This window comes from Chaetodon auriga, chromosome 5 (assembly GCF_051107435.1).
Source record: "Chaetodon auriga isolate fChaAug3 chromosome 5, fChaAug3.hap1, whole genome shotgun sequence".
Taxonomy (NCBI): Eukaryota; Metazoa; Chordata; class Actinopteri; order Chaetodontiformes; family Chaetodontidae; genus Chaetodon; species Chaetodon auriga.
The window spans coordinates 11,650,737-11,675,884 of NC_135078.1; the positions used below are offsets into that span (position 1 = coordinate 11,650,737).

Sequence of the window (25,148 nt, forward strand, 5' to 3'; positions counted from 1 at the left end):
TTATCTGTTAACTTTCCATATAATGAGCCTTGGAATCCTTAACATAAAAATAATTTATTTTTAAGTGAAAAAAAACAATAAATACATAACGCAGTACACTGACATTGCAAAGAAATGATTGACTGTAGAAAAACGTATGTTAATACCTAAGTTCATATGTTTGAGGAAACAATCAACACCATGAGAATTAATGAGTTAACCCCTGTTTAAAACATCAAATCATAATTTCATTAAATGACGATGTACTCTCCAAAGACCATATGAATAAACATGGAGTACATGTTCATAAATAACTCTTGTCAAAATATAAAAGCAAACAACCAGTTTCTCCAGCTTCCATCAGGCCAGTTTCACCAGTCTCTCACTGGCCTCCCACAGTTTTTTTGCCACACCAGCATCTCTTGCAAAAGGACGCAGAGTAGCAGGTCGGCAGTCGACAAAGTAACCCCCGCTGTGTTTGGCAGCTTCATCTGACACAGCACAGTAGATGACAGTCTGAGCTCCAACCTCACACGGCACAGAAAACATCCACATGATCACCTGCATCAGCATCCGGAACAGGATGGAGTAGTGGCACGTCCAACCACTTTGAACAAAACCTGAAGCAACACATGGAAGCAGAGTTTTTATGTGTGTGTGTGTGTGTGTGTGTGTGTGTGTGTGTGTGTGTATGTATATACACACACACACACACATATATAGATAGATAGATAGATAGATAGATAGAGTGTCTGGGCTACATGACTCAAATGTTCTACCTCGACATGAGTGACTTTACTAATTGATTTTAGTATATAATGTGATTTTTCTGGAAATTCAATTGACTCCTATATATAAAATAACCACATAGGAATGTCTGTTTTTGGTTAATCCTGTGAATTAAATAGTGAAAAATCAAGGTTTTAAAGGTCCTACACCACTGATGCAAAAGGCCTGTAATTAAATATAACATTGTCATAAAGAAGCCCCGCCCACTGAATTTTTAAAATTAACCACAATGGCCTCATACAACTATAAATACAGAAATAGCGACCTCAGTCTTAATTATACAGAAAAATCTCTGACGGTTGAAAAGTGTCCACTGTTTTCACACTTTTGTTAAAAGAAACACTTACCAGGGTGCACAACATGGGAGGTCACTCCTTTCCCTTCGGTGATGCGGGCCAGTTCCTGACTGAAGTAGATGTTGGCCAGCTTGCTGCGGCAGTAGGTGAAGAAGGGCAGCAGATTGTAGTTGAGGTCCTGGAAGTCCAGTTTCTGGTATTTGTAGGTGGAGCACGTGAGGGTGACCACCCGGCTGGGGGCACACTCCTTCAGCCGAGGCAGAAGTAGATTGGTTAGGAGGAAGTGACCCAGGTGGTTGACGCCAAAACACATGCTGAAGCCGTCGTCCGTCCAGTCGAGGACGCCGGGCATGCCTGCAGAAGCACAACAGAGGGTGGAGAAAAAGGTCAAAACAATGAGGTGGAGAAAGACAATGATTTGGGCTTCCAGAGTTATTTAAAGTTGATCAGGCCTGATACTGACACTTCACTACTTCAGACTGTCGGTGCACAGTAAGTTGGATTGACTCAAAACAAACTACAGAGGCTGTGGTAATAAAACGTCACCCAGAGCAACAGTGTGGCTCACCTCTGTTGATGCTAAAGATGACAGAAGTCAGGAAAATGTTTAATTCACATTGATCAAATAAAAATATGCCACAATCTGCACAGCAGACAGCACCCTCTAAGCTTAGACCCTTGGTTCAGATCAGGAAAAACTCAACAAATTTTAATGCAATGTTAGCTGGTCAGGTCTAACGTCTGGCCAATTAAACTTCCAGGTTACTGGAAGGAATCAACTTCCCCTTCTTTCTTCATTTCTCTCTTTGCCAACAGTGTTCTCATGCATCAGGAGGCCTTGGCGTGGTTGACACGCTCACCTGCATTATTGATCAGGACATCCAGCCTCTTCTCCCTCTGGAGGAAGCTCTTACTGAATTCCCTTACAGAGCGCAGGTTGGCCAGATCCAGCTCCATGTGAAGGACGTTCAGGCTGTGACTCTTGAACTTGATCTCCCTCACAGCCTTCTCAGCCTTGTCCACATCTCTGCAAGCGATGATGACACGAGCACCTCTCATTGCCAAGGCAACAGCTGTGTCCTTGCCAATGCCAGAATTCCCACCTGCAAAGGAAACAAACAAAACAAAACATGTAAATGAACCTCACCTGTGCTCATGACTTGAAGAGGACAGCAGTGATACTGCCTGCAACAATCTGAATTTTATTGTAATATAAGGCAACAGGCAATGATGTTTAGTTTATGTCATACAACTGTCATATAAGTCATTCTATCAGTTTAAACACACTGATCTTCATACAGTCACCGAACAAACGAGGTTACAAAGAGATGTATGCTGCAACAAAAAAGACATGTTTATTTACCTGTAATAAGAACTGTTTTGCCATCAAGTCTTTTTAGATCCGTGCAATACCTCCTCCTTTTCATCCATTTCAAAATGAAAAAAGAAACTAAAGACGCGATGACAGTGTAGAATAAATACATTTCTCTATGATTGCTGCCTTGAGAGCTGATACCTTTCATCACAAGCAGCTGCTGAGCTGCTGTCTGTGTAAACCTGGAGCTAACGTTAGCTAGCCTGTTAGCTTGCTAGTTGACTAAGAAAGACGTCATTTTCCCCCCACTGTTCTTCCATTTTAGGTCCTGTCGCGGTTAATGTGGTGGAGATGATCCAGGGAAAAATAAACACAACAGAAGACAACTGTTTTATTTATTTTGACGACCTCCTCCAGTTCATTGTGAGACACTTAGCAGGGAGACGTTAGCTTCATGATGCGCACTGCACATGCGCCAAATGCCCAGATAGCGTAAGGTCTCGCGACAGCTTGTAACCAACATGAATAACTAAAGGCGTTAACGGTTAGGTTAAAATTCTGCTTAAAATTACCAAAAAACGTTATTATAAACATAATAGTGTGCGTTTTGTGAGGTAGATATACTGCGTGCTGGTACGTCTGAAGACAAACTTTTTGAACGGCCGACGTTAAATTTTCATGTGTTAATTCATAACTTGTAGCTGTCATGGGAAAGTGGTCGTTAAGTTTGTTTGTTATTTAAATGACCTTTGATACGCTGCACAGCTCAATGCCAGACTTCAGCCAAACACAGGGAGGCAGGCCTGCGAGTCCACGCACTCTTATTATGTCTCCAAGATAAACATGACAGCAACACTGAGAGGGGCCATATTTCTATGTGGAGTTTTTCTTGTTTCCTTATCTAAAACAGCTGGTAAGTCACTCTCAAAGCTATTTCTGGGATTTAAGATTAACATGAGCTGCTGTTCAGTCATATTTCCGTTGGAAAATCCATTTGAATTCTTATAAGCTGCTTGCCTTGTTTGCAGTAACTATATACAGCAAACCAAATGAAGCAGCTTGTTGTGCATTAGCTTCAACAGAATTCAGTGCAAATGTTTGTGATGCTGTGTTTGTTTTTTCTAAGGTCAAACATGCAGGGGACAGTGTGGACACATATTGGAGGAATGCTCCTGCCGTACGACCTGTGTGTCTTTGCTGAACTGCTGTGCAGACTACAACCAGTCCTGTTTCCAGGTGGTGCCTCACTCCAGCTCCATGCTGGGTGGACGAGCTCTGAGGATCCTCAGTTTGGACCTTCATCCTGGTGAGAGCCTTCTCTGCAGGTTTGTGTCCGCGAGCACACACAGTGACCTTTAAAGCATCATTATGTAAGTCTTGCACGCACTGATCAGTTAACATTTCAGCATTCTCACATGCTGTGTTTTTTTAAGTGCGTATGTTTTGCTGTAGATGTTGCTTGTATAATATGTGTACGCTGCCCCAAACAAAAGCACATGTATTCCAGAGTTTGTCTGTTTCTGTTGCAGGTTTAAAGGAGAGATTGAGCGAGAAGGGTTTATTGATGCTGAAGGCCGTGCTCACTGCATCTCTCCTTTATTGTATGAGACAGGCTGGATACCATTTGCTGTCTCAACAAATGGAAAAACTTTTGACAGATCAGGAGAGTACTTGTCAGGTATGTTACTAAAATATGAAAATGAGGCTTTTCAAAGTGCTTATAAAAAGTGTACTAAATTACAAATACTTTTAATAGTAATACAGTGTATGAAACTATACTTATTTTCAAGTCCTTTATTATATACTATTAGCGTACTTAATTGTAAGTATATTTTCAGCACATACAGTTGTACTTCAAATGTGTTTTGAATGCCAAGTGGTACTCAAAGACTACTTGGGTACACTTAAGTATACTTGAAGGTGACAAAATAGCACAAAATGCACTTCATTCTTCAAAAATTCTAAGTGATATTTTTTTCACCTGGGTTGCAATAATTATTATTGCTGACCAGTTACTGTATGACTATGTAAATGTTTCATAAAGAGTTGTCATTGAGCAAAGTGACCTTTCCATTTCAGTTCTTTTCTCTTGTCTCTGTTTTTACTTTGGATCAGCAAACCTGGAGTTACACCAAAATTGGTTACCTGTGTGTCCCTTTAATATTTTCTGTTTTTCACCGTGTTAGTTCACCCCAGTAAAGTAGATCCAGCCTTTGAAGTCACCCTGGTGAATGCAACACAGTGGCAGTACTACGGCACGCCGAACATGGCAGGACGGCTTAAGATGACGTGGAACAGCTCTTTGATTGGTGCAGAGAAGGTCAATGTAGAGCTGTGGGGTTACAGAGAGTTCAGCAGCGGCGCAGAGGCAGCGACGAATGGGTCATCCTCTCTGCAGGCCGAGCTGCGCTATCTCTACTCTCTCGGCAGGAGTATGTCCAACACTGGTGCCTTCAGCTTCATCCCTGAGCCCTCACAGGACTACTCTGACTGGGAGTTGGGGAATATCCGGATCACTGCTAGCTCGAAGCCAGATGGAGCAAGGTATCCAAATGCATATCAAGCTTCCTAGAAATATGTCTTAATAAAAGTATGCAACATAAGAAAGAAAGAAAAAAAAAGAGACGTTTTTATGCCCCTGTTTGGCTGATTGTTTGAGAAACTCTCATTCTAATGCTGCCAATTTTACAGGTGTTGTAAACTGGCACAATGGGTGACAGACACAGTGTTTGCAAATGCTTTTAAAGTATATTTCGTGTATATTTAGCAAGTATCAGAAAGTCAGTGTTGTTTACTCCTATGATGGAGCAGTGATCTGGATTTACTCATCACATTCTCACATGTCCCTGGCTGTAAAAGCTAAAGTCCACCGTGCCTTGCCCTGCCTTATGGCAGTGATAATCAACATAAAAATAGTTTAATGAGAATGGGCTATATGTAGAGTTGTCGCATTGATTCCAGAGTTCAGTACTGGTGGTATTGGTCTGACTGCAGGCACCTGAAACCATTCATCGACAAAGGACAGAAAATTAACCTACACATTTTTTGTTATTTGATTAATCACAAGCAAAAATGCCAGATTTTCTCAAATATGAGGATGTTCTGCCTTTCTCTATTTTACATTGAAAATGATGGTCTGGCCAAACAAGCAATCTCAAGATGGGGACATGTTTTACTATGAACAATTAACCAATTATAATTGTTGATACTATGCAGGGATGTCCAGGGGCTCTGGAGTGGAGGTCATGTCTTAGCTTGGCACCTGGAGCAGGCTTTCAGAGATGACTCTGCAGCCTGGGCCAAGACCAAGTGTCTGCAGTGGGACGTCTTGGAGAAGAAGCTGCCCAACTTCCTGGATGAGCTCATGGACTGTCCTTGCACTCTGGCACAGGCCCGAGCAGACACGGGCAGGTTTCATGTGAGTGCATCTGGTACTCTTTAGAAACGTAATTTCACTGGCTTTATTGCTTTGGATATTTTGTTTGCTTAAAGAAGTTGCAGCACCGTCTAAAGAGGTGGTTGGTTAATATTTGAATGTTAAAAGTTGAATTTCAAACTCTGGTTAAACTAAGGCTGTTTCAGGAGGCCATTAACAGCAGTGTGCTCTAGCAATTCAGTTAATATTCTGATGATGGTAGAGAAAGATCTGGGTGTGAGAGTGACCTTCACTGTTACACAGCACAGTATGGAAGCAATATAAAGATGGTCAAGGCATATGAATTATTTGTCTCTAGACTGTTTATTTAAGACCAAACATTCAATGTAAGATCAAAACTTGAATCATGAAGTTTATGCACAGTTCCTGTTATAAATTGTATTTAATATTCATGTCCAGTAACTTTTAAAACCCCTCTCTCCAAAGCAGTACTTGCATAACAAACAAGGACTTTGAAATGTGCAAGAAGAATACCCATGTGCTCCTCACAGTCATTTGAAGATAATAACAGACGGATCAGAGAGAGGGAGAGAGGGAGAATCATGTTTTCAAGGTCACACTTGTATAGTAAATGTAGCAACTAAGTCCTAAAATGACACAGAATTGCACTAAAACGATTCTCATGGATGGCAGCCACATTGTGAGCAAACACAGACACTCAGGATTCATGTAGGGAACATGCTTTGTGTTAAATCATAGTATGTGATTAGCGTTACGGGCACTGACTTCATTTGGGAGCTGTTAAAGTCAACGGGATTGATACAGGAGTGTTGATGTATTTGTTGCCAAATCACATTTATGAGACTGACTTTTATTTACTGTTATTCCAGGCTGACTATAGTTGTGACATTGAGAGGGGCAGTGTCTGCACTTATCATCCAGGTAGCGTCCATTGTGTCAGAGCAATTCAGGCCAGGTAGGAGAGACAAGAGGATAGATGAAGTTTCTACCTTTTAAAAGTGGAAATAGAAGCATTTATTCCCTTTCTGACATGACTTCCTTCTCATATTTCAAGTCCTACACATGGTTCAGGGCAGCAGTGCTGCTATGACAGCACAGGTGCTCTGATGCTGACAGGAGACTCAGTCGGTGGCAGCACCCCAGACAGGGCTCACGACTGGGGCTCACCTCCGTACCGCGAGCCACCACGGGTGCCGGGGTACTCCCACTGGCTTTACGATGTCATGAGTTTCTACTACTGCTGCCTGTGGTCTGACCGCTGCCACATCTACTTCAACCGTCGACCCTCTAGCGGATGTCAGAACTACCGGCCCCCAAGAGCTGGTGAGACTGTTCATAAGATCAAGTGTATTTATAGTCTGCTTTCAACATATCAGACTGCCACAACATGCTTAACAGATACACAGTGATGATGATGATGACCCCATTTAACCAGGTTATTTCAATCTGATGACACATTTCTGGTTCATTAGTTGCTCTGCTGCTTTGATCCTGAAGGTTTGTAGTTTAGTATCAAACAAATGGAAATTTGTGGGAAATTATTTTACAGTCAAATGTATTTTCTGACTTCATTTCACGGTCAAACATTCATGTTGAGCTGCGTTTTTGGACTCTATGATTACTGAGGTGATAATGTATGTTTTGATAATTCTGGACGAGATAAGGATATCATACAGTATATTTCTGAATATCAAACATACAGTACCTGTTTGAAGTGACTATAAAGTCTTGATGCTGGTTTGTGTCGGTGAATTTGGGGTAAAACTGCAAGAAATGGCAACAGTGTGTGTTTATGTGTGCATATTGTGTCTGTGTTTAACTGCAACTGCGCAGCCACACACATAAACTTTACTCTGCTAATGGACATTAGAGTAGCAAGTAATAAGCAGATCAGTTGCAGGGCAAGTAAATGAATTACAGACCGCAGCTGAGAGTGAAGATGTGGAAATATATTTTATCATGCAGTCGACTACCTGCTCTTCACGGGCTGTAAACACATAAAGCCACATACTGATATTAGAAAACCAGTGTTTAAATGAATCAGAGCTTGGCTGCTGACTGTTTGAAATAAGTGTGTTTGTGCCAAAATGTGCATCTGATATAAACTCATCAGTGCTTTGTTTCTTGACGCCTCACAGGTGTTGTCCTCGGCGATCCGCATTTCGTAACGTTCGACGGCCTCAGCTACACCTTCAATGGAAAAGGAGAGTTCTACCTTGTGTCTTCGCCAGACAGAGAGCTGAGTGTTCAGGCCAGAACAGAACAGGTGAAACTTAAGAACGGTGAGTCCACATTTGACCTGAAAGCCCTGTCTGTGTCCCCTCTTTCGTCCCCATGCTCCTACTGTGTCTCTCCCTTTCAGCTTAAAGCTTTGTTTGGATGAAACCAGGGTTTTCTTCAAAGGGACCTATTTTCTGGGTCAGCTGAGGATTGACGATAGATTGCCTGCCTCCAGGGTCTGCTCAGTATTATTGACAATGATATTTCGTGCTGAATTTTGTTTGTCTTCATTTGTTTGCACTCCCAAATGAAGGAGTGTGTAAGGCTCTCTCTTGTCTTGTACACAGTTCTGAGAGCAAGTGATGTCAGATCTCTGTGTGAGTGAAAAGTGTTGGCACTGTAAGCTGACAGCTTATCCCCGTTGTTTTCACTCAGCATCTCATGGGGGTCACATGTGGTGCAGAAGAACGGATATTGGTTCCATTGTTTAGAATTTCACAAGAGCCAAGGGGCCATGGGCCAAGAGGCTGTCGATGGCCAGATGTCATAAATATTCTCCTCATTATATTAGTGAAGTCAAACATCTGGATTGTTTGATATTGCAGAGTCTTAAGCAGTGATAAAACCATTCTTGACTTCAGCATGCTGAATACATAGTGCATCTATAACAATGCGATGTGTATATTGACCACCAAGGCACCTTGGCCAGAGCCACGTGGCTGTCATCAGTGGCTATGAAGGAGAAGGCCTCTGATGTCGTCGAGGTACGTCTAGCAGAGGGCCAGCTTCAGGTGCTGAGGAACCAAAAGGTCCTTCCTGTCACCGAGCAGAGATGGATGGACCTACACGGTGAGATGATTTAGACACTCCTGAGCAGCTGCACACTAGGCATCCTTAACTTTGGCAGCAAGAGATGACTGTTTTGACAATTTAAAGATCTTCAGACCATGAAATATTGTAATCTGACATCAGTTGCACCCTCTCTCTGTCTTTTCAATGTCTGGTAAAGCTAAAGTGATCAAACCAGACATAATCTCATTCATATCATGTTGTTTAAAGAGGATAGCATGCTCTGTCTTCTTTTAAAAACTTAGTTTATATAATTTGTACAGCTGAACGTCACCTAGTGCAGCCTTAACCTCACTGACATCTGCTGTAGGGGCCCTGTTTTTGTCTTGTAGCATTGTGTATTGTAAAAGTTGTAAGATTTTAGTGTATTTCACATGTGGGCATTTTAAAGATTTTTACCATCTTTAATTTGTATTAATACAAATGCAGTCTCTCTTTTCCAGGAGTGTTTGTGTTTGTCCCCAGTCCTCAGGACTTGACGGTAATCTTCCTCTCCGGTGCTGGCGTGGAGGTTCATGTACATGAAGGAACCATGTCAGCGACCGTCCTGCTTCCAACAGAGTTCACCAACCACACTCAGGGTCTCCTTGGCCTGATGAACTCCGACCCATCAGATGACCTGGTGACCCAAGCAGGAGAGGTCATCTCCTCGGCCGACGCCACGTCGGAGCAAATCTTCACCTTTGGAGCCGGCTGTGAGTGTGAAAGGAAAAAAACATGAGCAGAGTGTGATCATTTGCTAATCCGAGCAAAGACAATACAATTAATGTTTTACCTCGTCAGTTTCATTGGTTTTTGTGAATATCTGCTTACTCTGAATTTGATGTAGCGACACGTTTCAGACAAGTTGGGACAGGAGCAACTAAAGACTGGGAAAGATGTGGAATGCTCCAAAAACACCTGTTTGGAACGTTCCACAGGTAAACAGGTTGATTGGTAACAGGTGATAGTAACATGATTGAGTATGAAAGGGGCATCCTGGAAAGGCTCAGTTGTTCACAAGCAAGGATGGAGCGAGGTTCACCACTTTGTGAACACATGATTGTACAAAGGATATTAACACATGGGCTCAGGAACACTTCATAAAACTGTTGTCAGTAAACACAGTTCATTTGCAAATGATTACATTCTGTTTCTATTTCCCAACTCTTTTGAAATCCGGGTTGTAAATGACCATATTTGAGCCACGTTTGGCAAAAATCTGCCAAAGAAAATGTGGCACATGTTTTAGAGTTAGCACAGCTTTGATAGATTACAGAGAGATATCAGGGGAAAACCACATCTCTGGAGCACAGTTGGAGCCAGACCGCATACATACATGATAATAATGTCTCAGCTCTAATTACAGTACATATCCCTCAAAAGCGGCGAGTAGCTGACTTTTCATGCGCTTGACCTTTTCACTGTAATCATTCACTTCAGTGTAAGTGCAGCAAACACCCAGTTTATGCTTGTGGGAGCTAATAGACTTAATGGTGCATAACGAATGACGTTTTTGTGTGCATCAAAGTCTGGGCCTAAAGAAAACCAGGACAGCATGCCGTGTGTGTCCTGCACTGACCTCTCAGAGTCCTGTTCTTATCTCCAAATTATGGCATGCCTCATATTCTCTTATTTTTTATTCCGTTTTTTAGAAAATCGGTAGCTTGAGCCAAGCAGCCTGATTGGTCAAGAATATGCTGCTGTGGCAATAATTCTCATAAATGAGGTTATCCATGTCAGTTGCCATGACAAATTTATATTTATAATTTATATATAGTCACTCTCTTTCTAGACCCATTCGTGTTTATGTCTTCCTGCATGTGCTTTCCTCGCATATTGGGTAGAACTCCTTAGATGCCACGTGTGTTTGTAAGGTAAAAAGCTGTAATGTAGTTAATGATGTTCTCTCGTGTAAGTATGAATACTTCTGACATCACAAATACCACCACTGACATTGATTTCAGGTAGTACAGGATCAGTCCCAAACCTGTAATTTCTTTGTGTACACAACAATCCAGCATGGTAGCACGTCTGAACTGGTGTTTTGTCTTTTTATCCACAGGGAACATTTCAAAGAAGTCCTCCCTTTTCACATATGACTCAGAGTACCTTTTGGACAACTACTATTTCCCACCAAGCCACGATCCTGTGTTCATTCCTGCCTTTTCTCTACCTGAGGGACCTGATGACCCTCTGGTGGCAGACATGTTGAGGGTGTGCTTTGGAGAAGGAGCGAAGTTCTGTAAATATGATACCCTGACCACTCGGAGCCTCACAATGGGAAACGCCACACTCAAGGCCTACCAGAGACATCGAGCCCAAACGGCAGCTCTGGAGCCAGGTACCGTGTCAAACAAGATGGATCTCTGTCCATTCATTAATTCTATTTCTGCTGATTTTGTTTGTATTAATGCCAAAGGGTAACTAACATGTTTATTATTGCTTTTTTTTCATCTTTGAATAATGGGATTTCTGGAAATGTGACATACAGGACCTGTGGGAGCTTCTGGATGTTTGATTAGGAATTCATCAATACTCCATAGTAATATAATGCCATTATAAAGATGAATGAGGGGAAGACATTAGTTTACATAAGTTAGTTATTTTCATCTGCATATCTATCAAAAACATCTGATTGTCACAAGTTGATTGATTTTTGAATGTGTTATTGCTCCTTCAGTGGTGTCTTGCGGCTGGCTTCCCACACCCAGGAATGGCAAGAAGAATGGGACACATTACTTGGAGGGAAACACTCTGAGCTTCACCTGCAATCAAGGCTACATACTGTACGGTTCTACAGAGCGCACTTGTCTGAATGATGGGACCTGGACAGGAGAGCAACCTTACTGCATAACAGGTTGGTTCTCATATGAAACAAAATTACAGCTGGCTGTTTGGCTTGAAATAAACTCAACTGTAATGTGTTTGGGAGAACCACCAATATTATGAACTCATACCTATAAAGTCTACTATAAATATTGCCTGCACTGTAAACAATGCCTGGAAAACTCTCCAGGTGGTACATTGAGTGATTCTTTGACATCAGAGTTTTGAGAGTTGGCTGCAGGATTGCATTGCATTCAGCTGTGTTTTCAGAAATCAAACCCAGGACAACAGAGTACCTATTAACAGTAATAATAGACGTCCAAATACACGTTCTTAAGCACAAACAGAGAAAGATTTTGACGCAGTCTTGTCTGGCAACAGCATTACCACATTACAATGAAAAATAATAATTACTATCATTTTTCTCTGACATGTTAAATGTCTGCAAGTTGAGTTTTATACTATACTGCATAGAAAACCGCTGGCTGCATTTATGGTAGGAGTCATAGTCAGCCTAAAGTTGTTTTTTAGCACTCTGGACAGCAGAAAACCCACAAAATGCGATTTTTGCAATATGGATCCCAGCCACATTTGGAGGTGGTTTGAAATGTGATTCCATTCACAGCCGTGTCTCAGGCTGGATGTTCTTGCTGCTCAAATTGGATTTCGCAGTGTCTTTTGCATCACTCACAACATGACAATGACATAAAATCCAGAGTGACGGAAGGGCATCAGGCTGGCTGAGCAGAATGAGCAGTCCACTGCTGGCACTTTGTGGGGGGGGGCCTCTGTCCAGGCAAAGCTGAAATTTCTCATGCTTCTGCATTGAAAACCACATCACCAGTGTATAAAGTTATTGATGCCTACATTGTTATCATCGCAACCCATGCAGATAAGGTGTCAGGACACACAAATCTGATCTGATCACTTGCAAATAACTGTGGACAGTCTGTCTTAAATATTGAGTTTTAGAAACAAATCTAATTTGCCTGCAGTCTGAACAATGCCTAAAGTGTAGTGCAATATACTTAATATATTACAGGGATGACATCATTTAAATTGGTCTAAAACATGCAAAACCATTCATGTTTCATTGGCTGTTTCTTTCACAGTGTGTGAACATTTTTTTGTTTTATTTCATTCACCTGTGAAACAATTTGTGGTGGTTGCTCTAGAAAGGCACTACATAATGAACTCATTACAAACGCCTCACATGTTTTATATCCTGTATGATTGGCATCATTCTCCACTGAAACCTGAGAGGGACTTGGGGAATCCTCCACTTCTCATCCAGTCTCTTTGAAAGCAACGATTCAATAGACTTGGCGCTCTGTAGCTCATGCAGACCATTAGCTACAAGGCTATAAACTTCTGATCCTGGATTGTCTTGGCTTTCTGTTTGTAAATTGGAAGCACCTGGGTTCCTCTAATGGTTTCATTTATCACCCCAACCATGACCTCTTGGAGTACTGTTGTAGTTGTTGGCTGTGGCCATCAGGTGGCAGTATTTCCCACTAAATGCCTAGTGTTGTGGGTCCAGGAGTGTGGAGCTGTTTTAGAAAACCTTGAAAAATAGTAACTATTCATCCATACTGCAGTGACAGCATGGTTGCTTAAAATCAGACTTTGAATCTCTTATTTGGGGAAACATAAGAGTGAAGGCTTCACAAATTTCAAAGGTTTCGGTTTCATCGACCTATCGGCTGAGTGAAGTGAGAGGAAGCAGAGAAACAAAGCCTCTTGACTTGTGATCCACCTCCACTTTCATCCCTTCCTGGCTTCACCCCTGTCCTACATCCTTTCCTTGTTAGAGCTGCAAACAGAGACTTCCTCTTGATGGTAATCGGGGATGAATAGACTTCATATGTGAGATTTGGAGACCCATGTAACCAGCGGCTGGGTTACAGCTGGACGCAGTTGACGCTGTGACTCATTCATTAAGCAAACATATTAGTTTCATAACTGGGTTATCCAGTGCAGCGCTGTTGAGAGGTGTTTTTTATTAAGCTTTATGTGTTATACTAACATGCACCTCTAATCTTCAACAAAAAACCGCACCTGCTGATTGTATATCGACTGTATGGCATTGCTGCAGCGACTAGTCAGACAGAAAGTTTAGCAAATATCTGTCGTAGTGAGTGTGCAAGTGACATGATGTGTCACAAGAATAGTTTCTTCCTTGCTGCAGCTGGCCTCATCAACAAGACCAGGGACCCCACTGCACGTTCCATTAATGCACAGTCCACGTCTGACTCAATGCGTTACATTAACACACATCTTTGGGATTATTGTCTCTGCACTTTGCACATATTCTTTATACTTCATGTTGTGAGCTTTCATGCCTTCCTTGGTCAGTGTTTGGACATTTTTGCACTGTACAACTGTTTCTTCTTAAAATACTGATATATTCTACATATTTTTTATAGTATTTTTTATATTTTTATTGTCAGTGTTTCTATTTTCTGTCTATCCTTCTTGACTTCATCTGCACTTTCTTTTTATCTCTTTTTTTCTCACTATGTTTATTGTTATGCACCAAATTACAGAGGCAAATCCCTTGTATATGAAAAAACCTACTTGGCAAGAATTTTGATTCTGATTCTGGAAGTGTCTGCAAATAAATATTGTCTCGCTGACACACACACACACACACACACACATACATACATACACATTCACATGCATTTATAGATAACACAATACAGTGTGAGACAGAGCCCACACACACACACACACACACACACACAAACGTGTAAAGCTGGGCCTTTTTAGCTGTCTGACAATGATCACACTTGCTCCAACACTCTCATTACACAAATCAGAGCTAACAACTGTCAACATGACCCGAGGTGCTCAATGGCAGGTGTTGCATGAGCTGTTACCTACGCCATTCAAATGTGACCTCTAGCCATGTAAACAACACTAAATACAGACCGAGCAGGAGACGCCCTGACGGATCTCTCCTCCTCCCCTTCTATGAATCACTGCAGCATGATGTGTAGGCTGGACAGCCAGAGAATTGCAGTCGCGGTTAAGATGGAAACGGTGTGCCACTGCACAACAAATGCCTCTGCATCCGGTTTGGCTTCTTCTCTGAGTCACTTCAGTGAGCTGCTATTGAAATGGCGCCTGTCAGCAGAGGTGACACTAAGTCCCTTCCATCAAAAGTGGATCTCTGTTTGAATATCTCCCATTATGAAAAGCCCCACCCATTTGAGATGGATTATAACCTGCTGTCGTACTTGTCAATGTGCTTTTTAGCTGCTTTAGACTTTAGACAGGGGTGTGGTGCATCATGATGATCAATGTTAATATCTTCGGCTGGAAATGACAGCAGTGTTGGAGAGGTGAGGGTGGGGTTTGGTGAGAAAGTCCTTGGTGTGTGTTTGATCTGAGCACAAACGGGACTATGGGAGACTTGAGAAGTATGAGGTTATAGAGTTTACTTGCTTGGCTGCGCCTTGTCACGGTCTTCTGAAAAACAATAGCCCTGGTTGAGTATCAGATGCTTACCAATAATCCATCTTGATGGCATTATAATATTAATAGAGTGCCGTGCGCAGAGGAGAAGAAAGTGATTAAAGGAAAGGTGACAGCTGCTAGAGAGGGATAGAGTGATTTTCACAGGAAGAAGTGACGTGGGTTGGAAGACAAAGCCTCACTCAAATTTCTGCCCATGGTTCTCTTCTCAGATTCCCCTGAGATAGAGCACTCGAGTGCTGAAAGAGAGACAGAAGTGGTTGGTAAATGCAGGTGGCGTAGAAGCAGGAGTTGTTGAAATGCCAACCAAGGGCTGCTTGAGACTTATCTCACGTTGTTCCCACTTCACCGTCTTCTCTCTCGGCCGTTTCTGTCAATGTACAAAGGTCTCCGTCGTGCTTTAATTAGCAGTCCATCTCAAACTGAAGTCAGATTTACCTGAAGAGCTACACAACTTGTGCCTACCCACAGTTCCAATCTAAGAGTGTGATGTGATCCACAGTTTCAAGTGGGTCACTAAGATGAAGAGGCACGTGAAGGAAGGCTTTCTTTGAGTTGGTGCTTATGCACAGATAGTCGGCACATCTGATGAGGGCCATTTCTGTGCGATGGCGAGGTCTAAATCTGAATGGCAAGTCTGTTGCTTAGAAGATTGCATCCCGTACTGGCATCAACGCTGCATTTTTGATTAGCAATTGCAAATTTATATATATATAGCACATTTCATACACAGGGCGTGTGAGTGTGCTCTACATAGAAGCAAAAGAACATTATTAATATCGTTAAAGAGAGTACAAAACACATAAAATGGGAATTAAAAGATAAGTAAAAAAAATACAAAGTGCATAGATTACAATAAAAACATAGTGGAAGTAGCCTTGACTGTGTGTTTATCTCCTTTGGAACACCGAATAGAAAACCAAAGAGCAAAACTAAAACACATTAGAAATAGATAAAACTCTAGCAGCTGCTTTCTGAATGAGCTGCAGCGCTTTAATGGTCATTTGGGGAAGACCAGTTGAGACACCATTACAGCAGTCAACCCTACTGGGAATATAAGCACACATGAGCTTCTCTTGGTCATTTTGGGACTCTAAACATTTGATTCTGGCTGTATTTTTAAGATTACAGTCTTAAATACAAATAAGACCACTGTCGAGCTGATGGGATCCTTTTAGAAATCCAATCTGTTGTTTTCTAGAATTAATTTGCTTTGTAGTACAAATCAGGAAGAGAATGCTGTTTTTGCTGCACATGAAGCCACGCCTTTAAGAGTTTATGATAATGATAAATGAAGGAATGAGTGAAGAACAAATGATAAAATTACTTCTGATATACTTACCTTGCCGGCATAGTTGCAGAGAAAACAAAGCCCTGTATTTGTATGTATTTGAATGGTTTGAGTAAATAATTGTAGCTGTTACGTCGACTGGACATAGGTGCGTTGGATTCTGTCATGCCATGCCCATGAACTATCTGCTACGACAGGACAGTGCCTTCCATGAGTCAGCTATAACACCTGAACACCACGTGAGCATGTGTATACTAGCAAGCGAACAGATCCAGATTTTGCCCTAAAATAAAGGACATAAAATCAAGCCTAAACATCGACAATTGCAGGACACTTCAGTGGTGTTAAGTAACATCTAGTTTAAAATCAGTAACAGTGATGGGGTGCTTGAGCTCATCTGTTGAGCTGTGGACGTACGTCAGACTAAAAAGATCTTCAACTTACCAGACTCATGTACGTACATGAGGGATAGAACTGGAAAATTAAATCAGAGAAATAGATTTGATGTGAGAATGCGATTAAAAGTGTACTTGACTTATTTTATCAGAATATTTCATTTCCAAAACACATGCAGCGCACATTTACACACAGAGACACGCACACCTGGCCCCAGGGTCCCAGACCATAAGAAACATTAGCTGTTGAATCTGAGTCTAATTCCGTTGGACACCTTTATGTTCCTGAGCTGCTGCTGCTGTGTGCCGACTTCATATTCATAAACTCAGTGTCGGGGTGTGGATCTCAAAATGGATGGAGTCAAAAAGCATGTTTAGAGATGAGTAATGTCTTAGCTGGCTACTGCTTGGCTTTGTGTTCTTTCTGTGTGTTTATGCAACCAGGTGATAGTTAAGTTTGGAAATGGAACATTTGATGTTTGAAGTTCGGCGTGTGACACATGGTTCAAATTCCAAAAATACTTCCGCCATCACATTAAGTCAGACAGGGTGAGATACCAGATGACGACAGTAGCTCGGTACAGACACACGCTGTTACCAGGGAGAAGGAAATCAACAGAATTATTTTAAGATGATATCAGCTCTGTCAAAAAACTCATCTCTATCTTACGAAACGCTTTGTGTGATAAGAGCTCAGGGGTGTGTGGACGTGGAAGGGTTATGAAAACAGTCTTGGATGTCTGATTTGTATCGTCGGTTTGCAATTTCTTTGGGAGATAAACACTGGAAAATGGATTGAACTATGATGAACTGAAGTTTTTGAGTTTGAATTTGAAGCAAATTGCAGGAATTACATGTAAAACATAACCATTTTGAGTCTATTTGCATCCAAGTAGAGGTGATACAGATGGGTGATATACACTCCCATCTTCAAAATGTATGGAAAGCACCTTTTTCTATTTTCTGTCACCTTCAACTTGTTTAGTCCAACCCCATGATGTTTGCCAGGTGTTAATCCCCACTCACTGGAAATGTAATGGTTCAAACTAAGTGCTACAGTATCGCTCCCTGGAGCTTTACTATTTGATCAATGCAGGGGGGTGTTCAGTAGAGTAATGAGATAACTTTGGGGCTTTTGCCAGCAGGAAAAAAGGAAAAAGGTGAACGTTAACACTGATTGACTGCCAGTCCTCCACATGCTCCCAGTGCAATTATACTCTGGGCAGCTTGTCGCACTGATGCCGAAGGCTTCAGTGTGCAGCAGTTTGACGCCAGTGCTCCTTCATCCAAGGCCTGGCCGTGTGTAGCGAGACTGATTGGTTTAGAAACTTCAGGGAATATTTGTACACGTGGGCGTGCATTTCACTGTGTTTCTGCATGCATGTGTGTTTGTGTTTGATGTTCCAAGGCTGATGACATTTTAAAGCACCAGCACCTGCAGTGCCTGCCTGACAAACATCTACCATACTTGACATATGTTCATGCAGTCATGCGTTAGAGGGTGACGGTACTTTGATAATTATCATCCTCGTAACGTCTGTACACTTGCCTTCCTTAAAAAAATAACTCCTGGCACAATATACTGTATGAATAGTCAAATGGATTTGAAAATGGTTGAGTGAACTTGCCAAGGAACGTTTCAGATATTCTAATTTGATCACAGCCTTACCTAAGTAAGAGCAAACAATGTGAAGGCAACTGCTGGGAAAATCCAGCGAATGGAGGCTGTATCAGTCCATCCAGCATCGGGCTCTGACAGCATATCATGCACTTGCTGATATACTGTCGGAGCACAATGGGCTTTTTTGTTGAATGGCTGTGCTTGACCTGCACGTAGTCTACCAAGACTACTATGTGGACTACACTGAAACTCTTCATACATTTTTTATTCATATACATGTACAATAGATTCGTAGGCCAATCACAGATGCACTGATACATTTTAGGATTACTGAACGTAGAATTGTTTGGTGTGGATAAAATACTCATTTTACATAATTTTAATTAAGCTATATTGAGGATGAATACAACACTACCACTGACTGGTTACAGTAAAGCAAAACAAAATGAACATGAGCACAGTGTTTGCCTGAATTAAAGTGAAATGATATGATTTTGCAGTCAGACTATCAGACTATATTGAAACAATCACTTTGGCAAATTCTATGACAATCATACATAACAGATATGACATATCAGACAACCGTACCTGAACGGCAGAATCAATTGGTAGCAGTTATACTTTTGTAATTGTTCACTACATGTATCACCTTTGTGCACTTGATGGATTTGATTTGGATTTGATTTCAGTACTTTTAGCCAGCTTATCAGCCCCCAGGCTAATTTAAAGGCAACAGATACCTTCGCTATTAAAGCACACCTGTGCTAAAATAGAGGGTGCTAATTCAGAGCTAAATCAGATCTGTTTACATTACAGTGGCCTACAAGTGAAGCTGACATCATTTAACAGTCACATTCAGCCAAGCGGCACATTTAATGTGACCAGCGGTTCACAGCTCTTCTTTCTGATCTCAGTCACCATTGCTTCCATGTCCACAGAAATCTCTGTGTTGGTCTAGCAGGTTTTTGTTCCTTAATCCTTTATTTACCCAGATAAAACAGAGTGAACATGCATGGTGAATTTCAGCCACACCTCGCTACATTCTCAAACTGTTACACCCACCCTCACCATGGAGCTTCAATCACAGTCCTCTACTTGTGCCTCAGGAGCAGCTCCACTGGATGCTGGACTATTGATTGATCTTTTCCTCATGTTTTTACTTCTAACCTAGTGCTTTCCTGGTTGCCTTTTAACTTTGCATTGATCCAGATATGAAAAAGATGATGTTGTTCAGAAGCATCAATGGCGGTGATTAATTCTGTGTTGGTATGATTTTCACAGATGACAATGTGGGGTTTGTACTTGGCGCCGTTGGTTCCCTCTCAGCGCTGGTCACAATGGGGGTAATGGTCCATCTGCACAACAGGAAACAAGACAGGTGGGTTCACAGACGATTCGCTTCACATGAAAATCAATGCCTCTATTCTACTGGTGCTACAAAATGCTATATAGGAAGCATGAGATATAAATCAGTAGGACTTGCAATACCCTCTTCAGGAGTTTAAGCTGTCTGTTTCACTTTCTGTTAATTTAGATAAAATACTGCATTCATAGATTGTTTTTATGACCCAGATGACACTGGATGTTGAGTGTTTGGTGTAGGTATCCAACACACCAAGATATTTCCCAACAGCTTGGTAGTATAATAATTGTGATCCAGCTTGAGGTGATAATATCACCACAGAAAGCTGATAATAGTTTAGTATATTTCAAAGGATCTCATTGTAGGATTAGTTTAAAGTTCTAATCCTTAAGATTTCAATCCAGGTGAATCTGGCGACACCTGTGGTTGCCATGATAACGTTAAATGTGGTTTAATACTACAGCTCCCAGAATCCCAGGGGAAGCAAACAGTCCTTGAGCAGCTGCTTTGTTAGAAATACAACAGCAGAGCAACTGGTGTATCTGTTTAGAGTGCAGCCAAACAAACTCCTGTTGTTTTCATAAAGGAGACATATCGCTCTCTTGCCATCATACACTACAATAATCTGATTTCATGCTCCATACGGGCCTCATACAGCAGCAGGGCACAGTGAATGGAGGTGGTTGCCTTTTGCCTGGAGCTCTTCATCTAACAACTAGTTGTGGCTGGTCCTTCTTGCTGAAACTCACCATTGTCTTGTTTTGCAAATGCATTTTTGATGAACAGAAACAGTGAGCGCATACCTTGAATTTCCTGTGACTGTTTCACAGTAAAAGTCACCCTGTGTTTTTCCAGTCGAACGCTTTCAATGTAAAGCTGCTACAGCAGTGGGAAATGTTGTGTTTGCATTAGTAGTATGCAATACAGTCCGCATAGTAAGCGGGCTGCTATCATTGAGATACAATGACATTGATGTACACATAAATGCATTGTTTCTTGTGAATTCCTTACGTGTGTGCATGTGAAGGAAAACTAATATATACAAGGAAGGAAAACTACTATATACAGTAGACAGGCACATACAGAATGCAAACACACTGAACAGCTATTGCTGAAAAAAATGCTGTAAATCTATACATCTCAAAAATAGGGTTTGATTTTGTGAATATCTTAATGACTCTAACTTTATGGTGAGACTAAAACAGATTGTTGTCTGTCTCAGTACAAACCACTAATGGAAACATCTCCCCTGGTCAGACAAACACTGACTTATGACACAAATAATGACTTGTTTTTGATCGGAAGGCCTCCAGCCATTGTCTGCCGTATATCTTTTATCATGTCTTTGAATACACAGATTATGTGTTGGAAATAGGAGGCACTTTGCGAAAACCGGTACATAGCTAGAGGTCTTCTTCCCCTCCCATTTCCTCTCAGTAGTCACAACCTTTCTGCTGTGCCAACAAAGACACAAAACACAAAAGCAATGAATCCCACCTGTTTGTTTGATACTCAACATATCCCATCCTCCTAACTGTAAATTTTCTTTCTGATCTGATCAAACGAGTAAACCCATACACCCTGTGGGATCATATTCATGACTGCAGTTCCGAGAAGCAAGAAGCTAACAGCAGCGCTAGCTCCTGGGCGTATACAAGCAAATTAAAGACTTGTTTTATGGGCTCATAGACTTCATTTGGGCTTTCCCCCACCGTAACTCCGGCAGAGGAAGAAAAAAGATGGATGTCAGGAGTCAAGAGCAACCTCCCGCTCCCAGCAGCACTTGGGGCATGCCGGCGAGGAAACTGCTATGTTTTCAAGTCATGAGGGCAATGAGCGAACACACCTGCCCTCTCTTAAAGCCTTGATCATGGGAGGCCAGGTGTAAAAAGAGATGAAGAGTGAGCAGATGTGGTTGAGGTGATCTCACACACATGACATGCTAATATAGAAGACCCGGCACACACACAGCCAGGAAACACACTGTGCATACAGTAGCCTAAATGTGCAAAGGGAAATCTTATACATTCCTTGAGTGTGAGAGGTCATACTGACATACATGAACAGACATACACACACATATATATACACACACACACACACACACACACGCATACACACTCCCCAGCTAACAAGTGCAGACACATTGATTCCTCCCAACATCAGAAGCATAGCAGGATGGAAGTAGTGGGGGTCTTACTGTATTTCAGATCATGTCTGGGTTGCGTGTCTGGAGGAAAGTAGCAGTGATACTACACAACTCTGTGTGTGCATGTCTATGTGTGTTTGTGTGAGACAGATAGATAGTGAAGGCCTCCTGTGCCTCAGTTCTCTGTGTCTCAGACTCAGACTTGCATGGGTACTTTCCACATCTAGGGTTACTCAGCAGGTTTCAACAGGTCTGCTGGCAGCTCACCACAGGAGTAAGAAAGTCATTACACCATAAGAGGCGCGTGTGTGTGTGTATGTGTGTATGTGTGTATGTGTGTTTACCATCATGTCTGCTCCACTTCTGCTATATGACACATCAAAAAGGTAGAGGGGGGCTTTGTGTGAACCTGCCAAGAGGTTCAAAATGTATTGAAGGAGTGAGGGAGGAAGCACATTTAGCAAAGTGAGGTAAACTGTCTCCACACCAAACGCCAGGAAATTTTAGTAACGCATCTCACTGGTGTATCTGAAAAGAAGATTAGACTTCTCAAAAACATTTCAGAATCCGAAAAATATCGCCAGTGAGTCAGTAAATGTTCAAGGATTAGTGCTGAGATTGGGAAGCCTTTTGCCAGCCTCTCATTGCTTGACTCACTGATGGTGATCTCTAATTAGATTTGAATTCTGCCCTTTTTTTAATCACTGTAGCTCAGTCTTAAGGTGTTCACTTCACATGTTAATTATTAGAGTCAAAAGCCCCATTTGAAAATGATTCATAATATGAGGGGAGGTGGGTAATATATATAGTATATGGATATAATATCAAAAACCAACTAATGCATTACTAGTTCCAGTACCGTGGGAGGGCTTAATATGTTTGCCTTTTGACATTTCTGTCCCTGTTTTGTAAGTGTCCCTAATGGGCAACTAAGTTTTATATGCAGCATTAATAAAAAACTATTAATAAGAGCAATAAAGTGTTGTTATTACCGAGTCGAAAATGATCCCTGCCCTGATGTAAGGTCACCAGACAATTTTCCTGCGGTCAGTTTTGATTAAACAAGTGTTCCCCATTACTTCACTTATTCAACTCCCATGGAGCAGCAGGACATGCAGTCTGGATGGCTATTTCCCCCAAATAACTATGGAAAGGTGAGGATAAGCATCTACGAAATAATGACATACCTAAACAGAAGTGGTGGTGTAAAAAAAAAGTGTCTTATTACTACTATTAGTTGGTTGCTTTTTCATGTTAATCAACATCGTGTTTCTTAAATTCTAAAGTTGTTTCAGTGACTGTTGGTAAATTTGTATTTTCAGAGAGAAGAAAGAGAAACTGGACCAGATGGTGACCCAAGAACAAACTTGCTAAACCATCAAAGTCCTTTCGGGCTATGGATCACACCACTCTACACTGAAACCTTCAACTATGCGGCCGATGGCAACACATATGTTTAGAGCTGAGCATTTGGGAATCACATGCAGTCGTGTTGTTCATTAGGATGATGGTCTTCTCTTGACTTGTTGACCTTATCAGGAAAACCTCAGGCACTAGTTAGGCTTTCAGCGTGTTGTTTGGCCCGCTTTTTCCTCTTGTTTAGTTTGGAAAACCTCCAGGTTGTGCAGGCGCATGGGGTGAGGATTGAGGGTATTGAAGTAAAGGAAAAATGCCATAATTGTTTTTATATTCCCGTTTTGCATGACTGGACGCCCGATCTTCGCTAGAGAGAGAATTGTATAAATACTGCACAGAGATATCATCATTACCGTCAACACTCCCTTCTCCTGTTCAGTTTAAAATAGGACCAGATGTGTTCATGCTCATGTCAGATGTGAAGCGAACCTGACCATTTTTTGGTTGAAAGACTTTGAACTCATATGCAGCCTTTGTGTGGGCTCCCAGCCTTCAGTCAAACGAAGGGTTTTGCTGAGTGACTGAGCCCGAAAAATCCACAAATGTTACATAAAGGTCACCTTTTTGCACTATATCAACACTTGCTCTCTGGGTTTTCGTTGCACTGTTACACATCTGCTGTTGAACACACAAAGTGATTCAAAACATTGATAAAAATCAATATTAAAAATCAATAAATTTTATTTTTAAAAACGACTCTTTATCTAGTGGTGTTGTCTGTGCGTGCGTGCGTGCGTGCGTGCGTGCGTGTGTGTGTGCGCATCATCTCCTCTTCAGGCCAGCAGGCATGCATCGTCTGGCACAGCCACATGCCCCGTCCGACAGATCATCATCTCATGTTACCCCACGGTCTTCTCCTCTACTTTGAACCTGACTCACTTCTCCTTTTCCAAAACAAAGCCCTTGGGGGGAGGGGGGAGGAAACAGAGTGACAGGGTCCCGTGTGCCTGATCCCTGGGAGTGATAGGTGGGGGTCCAGCTGTGGAAGAAGAAGGGCTCTTGTTGGAGACTAATTGAAATAACCTGGTCTGCTGTATATGGAAGGCTTTGAAGTTTTTTGCTGCATGTGAACACTGTGTCCTAACTAGTAGTTGTGCAGTGCTCTACCATTAAAAGCTCCTGCAGAGACTGACTGCTGCTGCCGCTCAGGGACACTATTGTTTCGCACATAAAAACACATTCATGTCCTTTTACAACCGTAAACAAGCACACATGCACCATGACGTGTGGTGTTACCTGGTAATGAAACTGTTCTGATAAGTTGAAATAAGCCTCACTGTGTGACGCTGTCTGAGGTCTTTCCACAGTATCAGCTCGGATTTGACTCGCTCACTGTATAATCTCCGAACTGGGTGCAAATTTCCCTGCTTTCATCTGTCAGTCAGTGCTTACAAGAGAGGCAATGGAGCAAGCTGCTGCGTCTGTTTGCAGAGTCAGATGCTGATTAATTGCGTATGGATGAAAGTCGAGGGTTTTCATCTCTGTGGGGGCCTGTTCTAACCCCGAATGTTTACGCTCGCTTATCATCCCAACAACCCGGCGTAATTAGTTCAATCAAATTCAAACACAAGTAAATGCTAATGTGCTCTGTGGAAGCTTGTTGCTTTCACGTGGGACTTTTCCCATTTCTCAGATCTACTCTACATCCCTGGATTATGAAGAAAGGCTTCTGAAGTGGCTTTTGGATGAGGCTTTTGTTTTGGGGGCGTTTCTTTGTTTCATGTCAACTCCAGCTTTGCAGGTGTGCTTTGTCCCTTACCTCCTAATACCTCACAGTTGA

General features: G+C 41.9%; 2 protein-coding genes across 2 annotated transcripts; one reads left to right on the forward strand and one right to left on the reverse strand.

The window, feature by feature from the left end:
* Nucleotides 1–41: 41 nt before the first annotated feature.
* On the reverse strand, nucleotides 42–2,853 carry LOC143320806 (retinol dehydrogenase 14). The gene is made up of 4 exons (XM_076730755.1): nucleotides 2,428–2,853; nucleotides 1,925–2,167; nucleotides 1,116–1,418; nucleotides 42–599 (listed from the first exon to the last, which is right to left on the reverse strand). Exons 1-4 carry the CDS (start codon nucleotides 2,585–2,587, stop codon nucleotides 340–342), a joined length of 966 nt encoding a protein of 321 aa, XP_076586870.1. The 5' UTR covers nucleotides 2,588–2,853; the 3' UTR covers nucleotides 42–339.
* Nucleotides 2,810–24,064, forward strand: susd2 (sushi domain containing 2). Its single transcript, XM_076730751.1, has 14 exons — nucleotides 2,810–3,292; nucleotides 3,506–3,704; nucleotides 3,909–4,057; nucleotides 4,566–4,923; nucleotides 5,596–5,797; nucleotides 6,646–6,731; nucleotides 6,831–7,099; nucleotides 7,915–8,058; nucleotides 8,693–8,845; nucleotides 9,289–9,540; nucleotides 10,890–11,168; nucleotides 11,508–11,684; nucleotides 19,722–19,818; nucleotides 23,275–24,064. Exons 1-14 carry the CDS (start codon nucleotides 3,223–3,225, stop codon nucleotides 23,324–23,326), a joined length of 2,487 nt encoding a protein of 828 aa, XP_076586866.1. The 5' UTR covers nucleotides 2,810–3,222; the 3' UTR covers nucleotides 23,327–24,064.
* Nucleotides 24,065–25,148: the final 1,084 nt, after the last annotated feature.

Bases quoted from the DNA above. Each gene is read 5' to 3' on its own strand.
- LOC143320806 (XM_076730755.1), bottom strand. From the start codon at position 2,587: ATGAAAGGTATCAGCTCTCAAGGCAGCAATCATAGAGAAATGTATTTA. The intron at 1,419-1,924 runs GTGAGCGTGTCA...GTGCTTCTGCAG, and splicing joins TGTCCTGATCAATAATGCAG to GCATGCCCGGCGTCCTCGAC. The intron at 600-1,115 runs GTAAGTGTTTCT...GTGTTGCTTCAG, and splicing joins CTCCCATGTTGTGCACCCTG to GTTTTGTTCAAAGTGGTTGG.
- susd2 (XM_076730751.1), top strand. From the start codon at position 3,223: ATGACAGCAACACTGAGAGGGGCCATATTTCTATGTGGAGTTTTTCTT. The intron at 6,732-6,830 runs GTAGGAGAGACA...TCATATTTCAAG, and splicing joins GTCAGAGCAATTCAGGCCAG to TCCTACACATGGTTCAGGGC. The intron at 7,100-7,914 runs GTGAGACTGTTC...GACGCCTCACAG, and splicing joins CTACCGGCCCCCAAGAGCTG to GTGTTGTCCTCGGCGATCCG.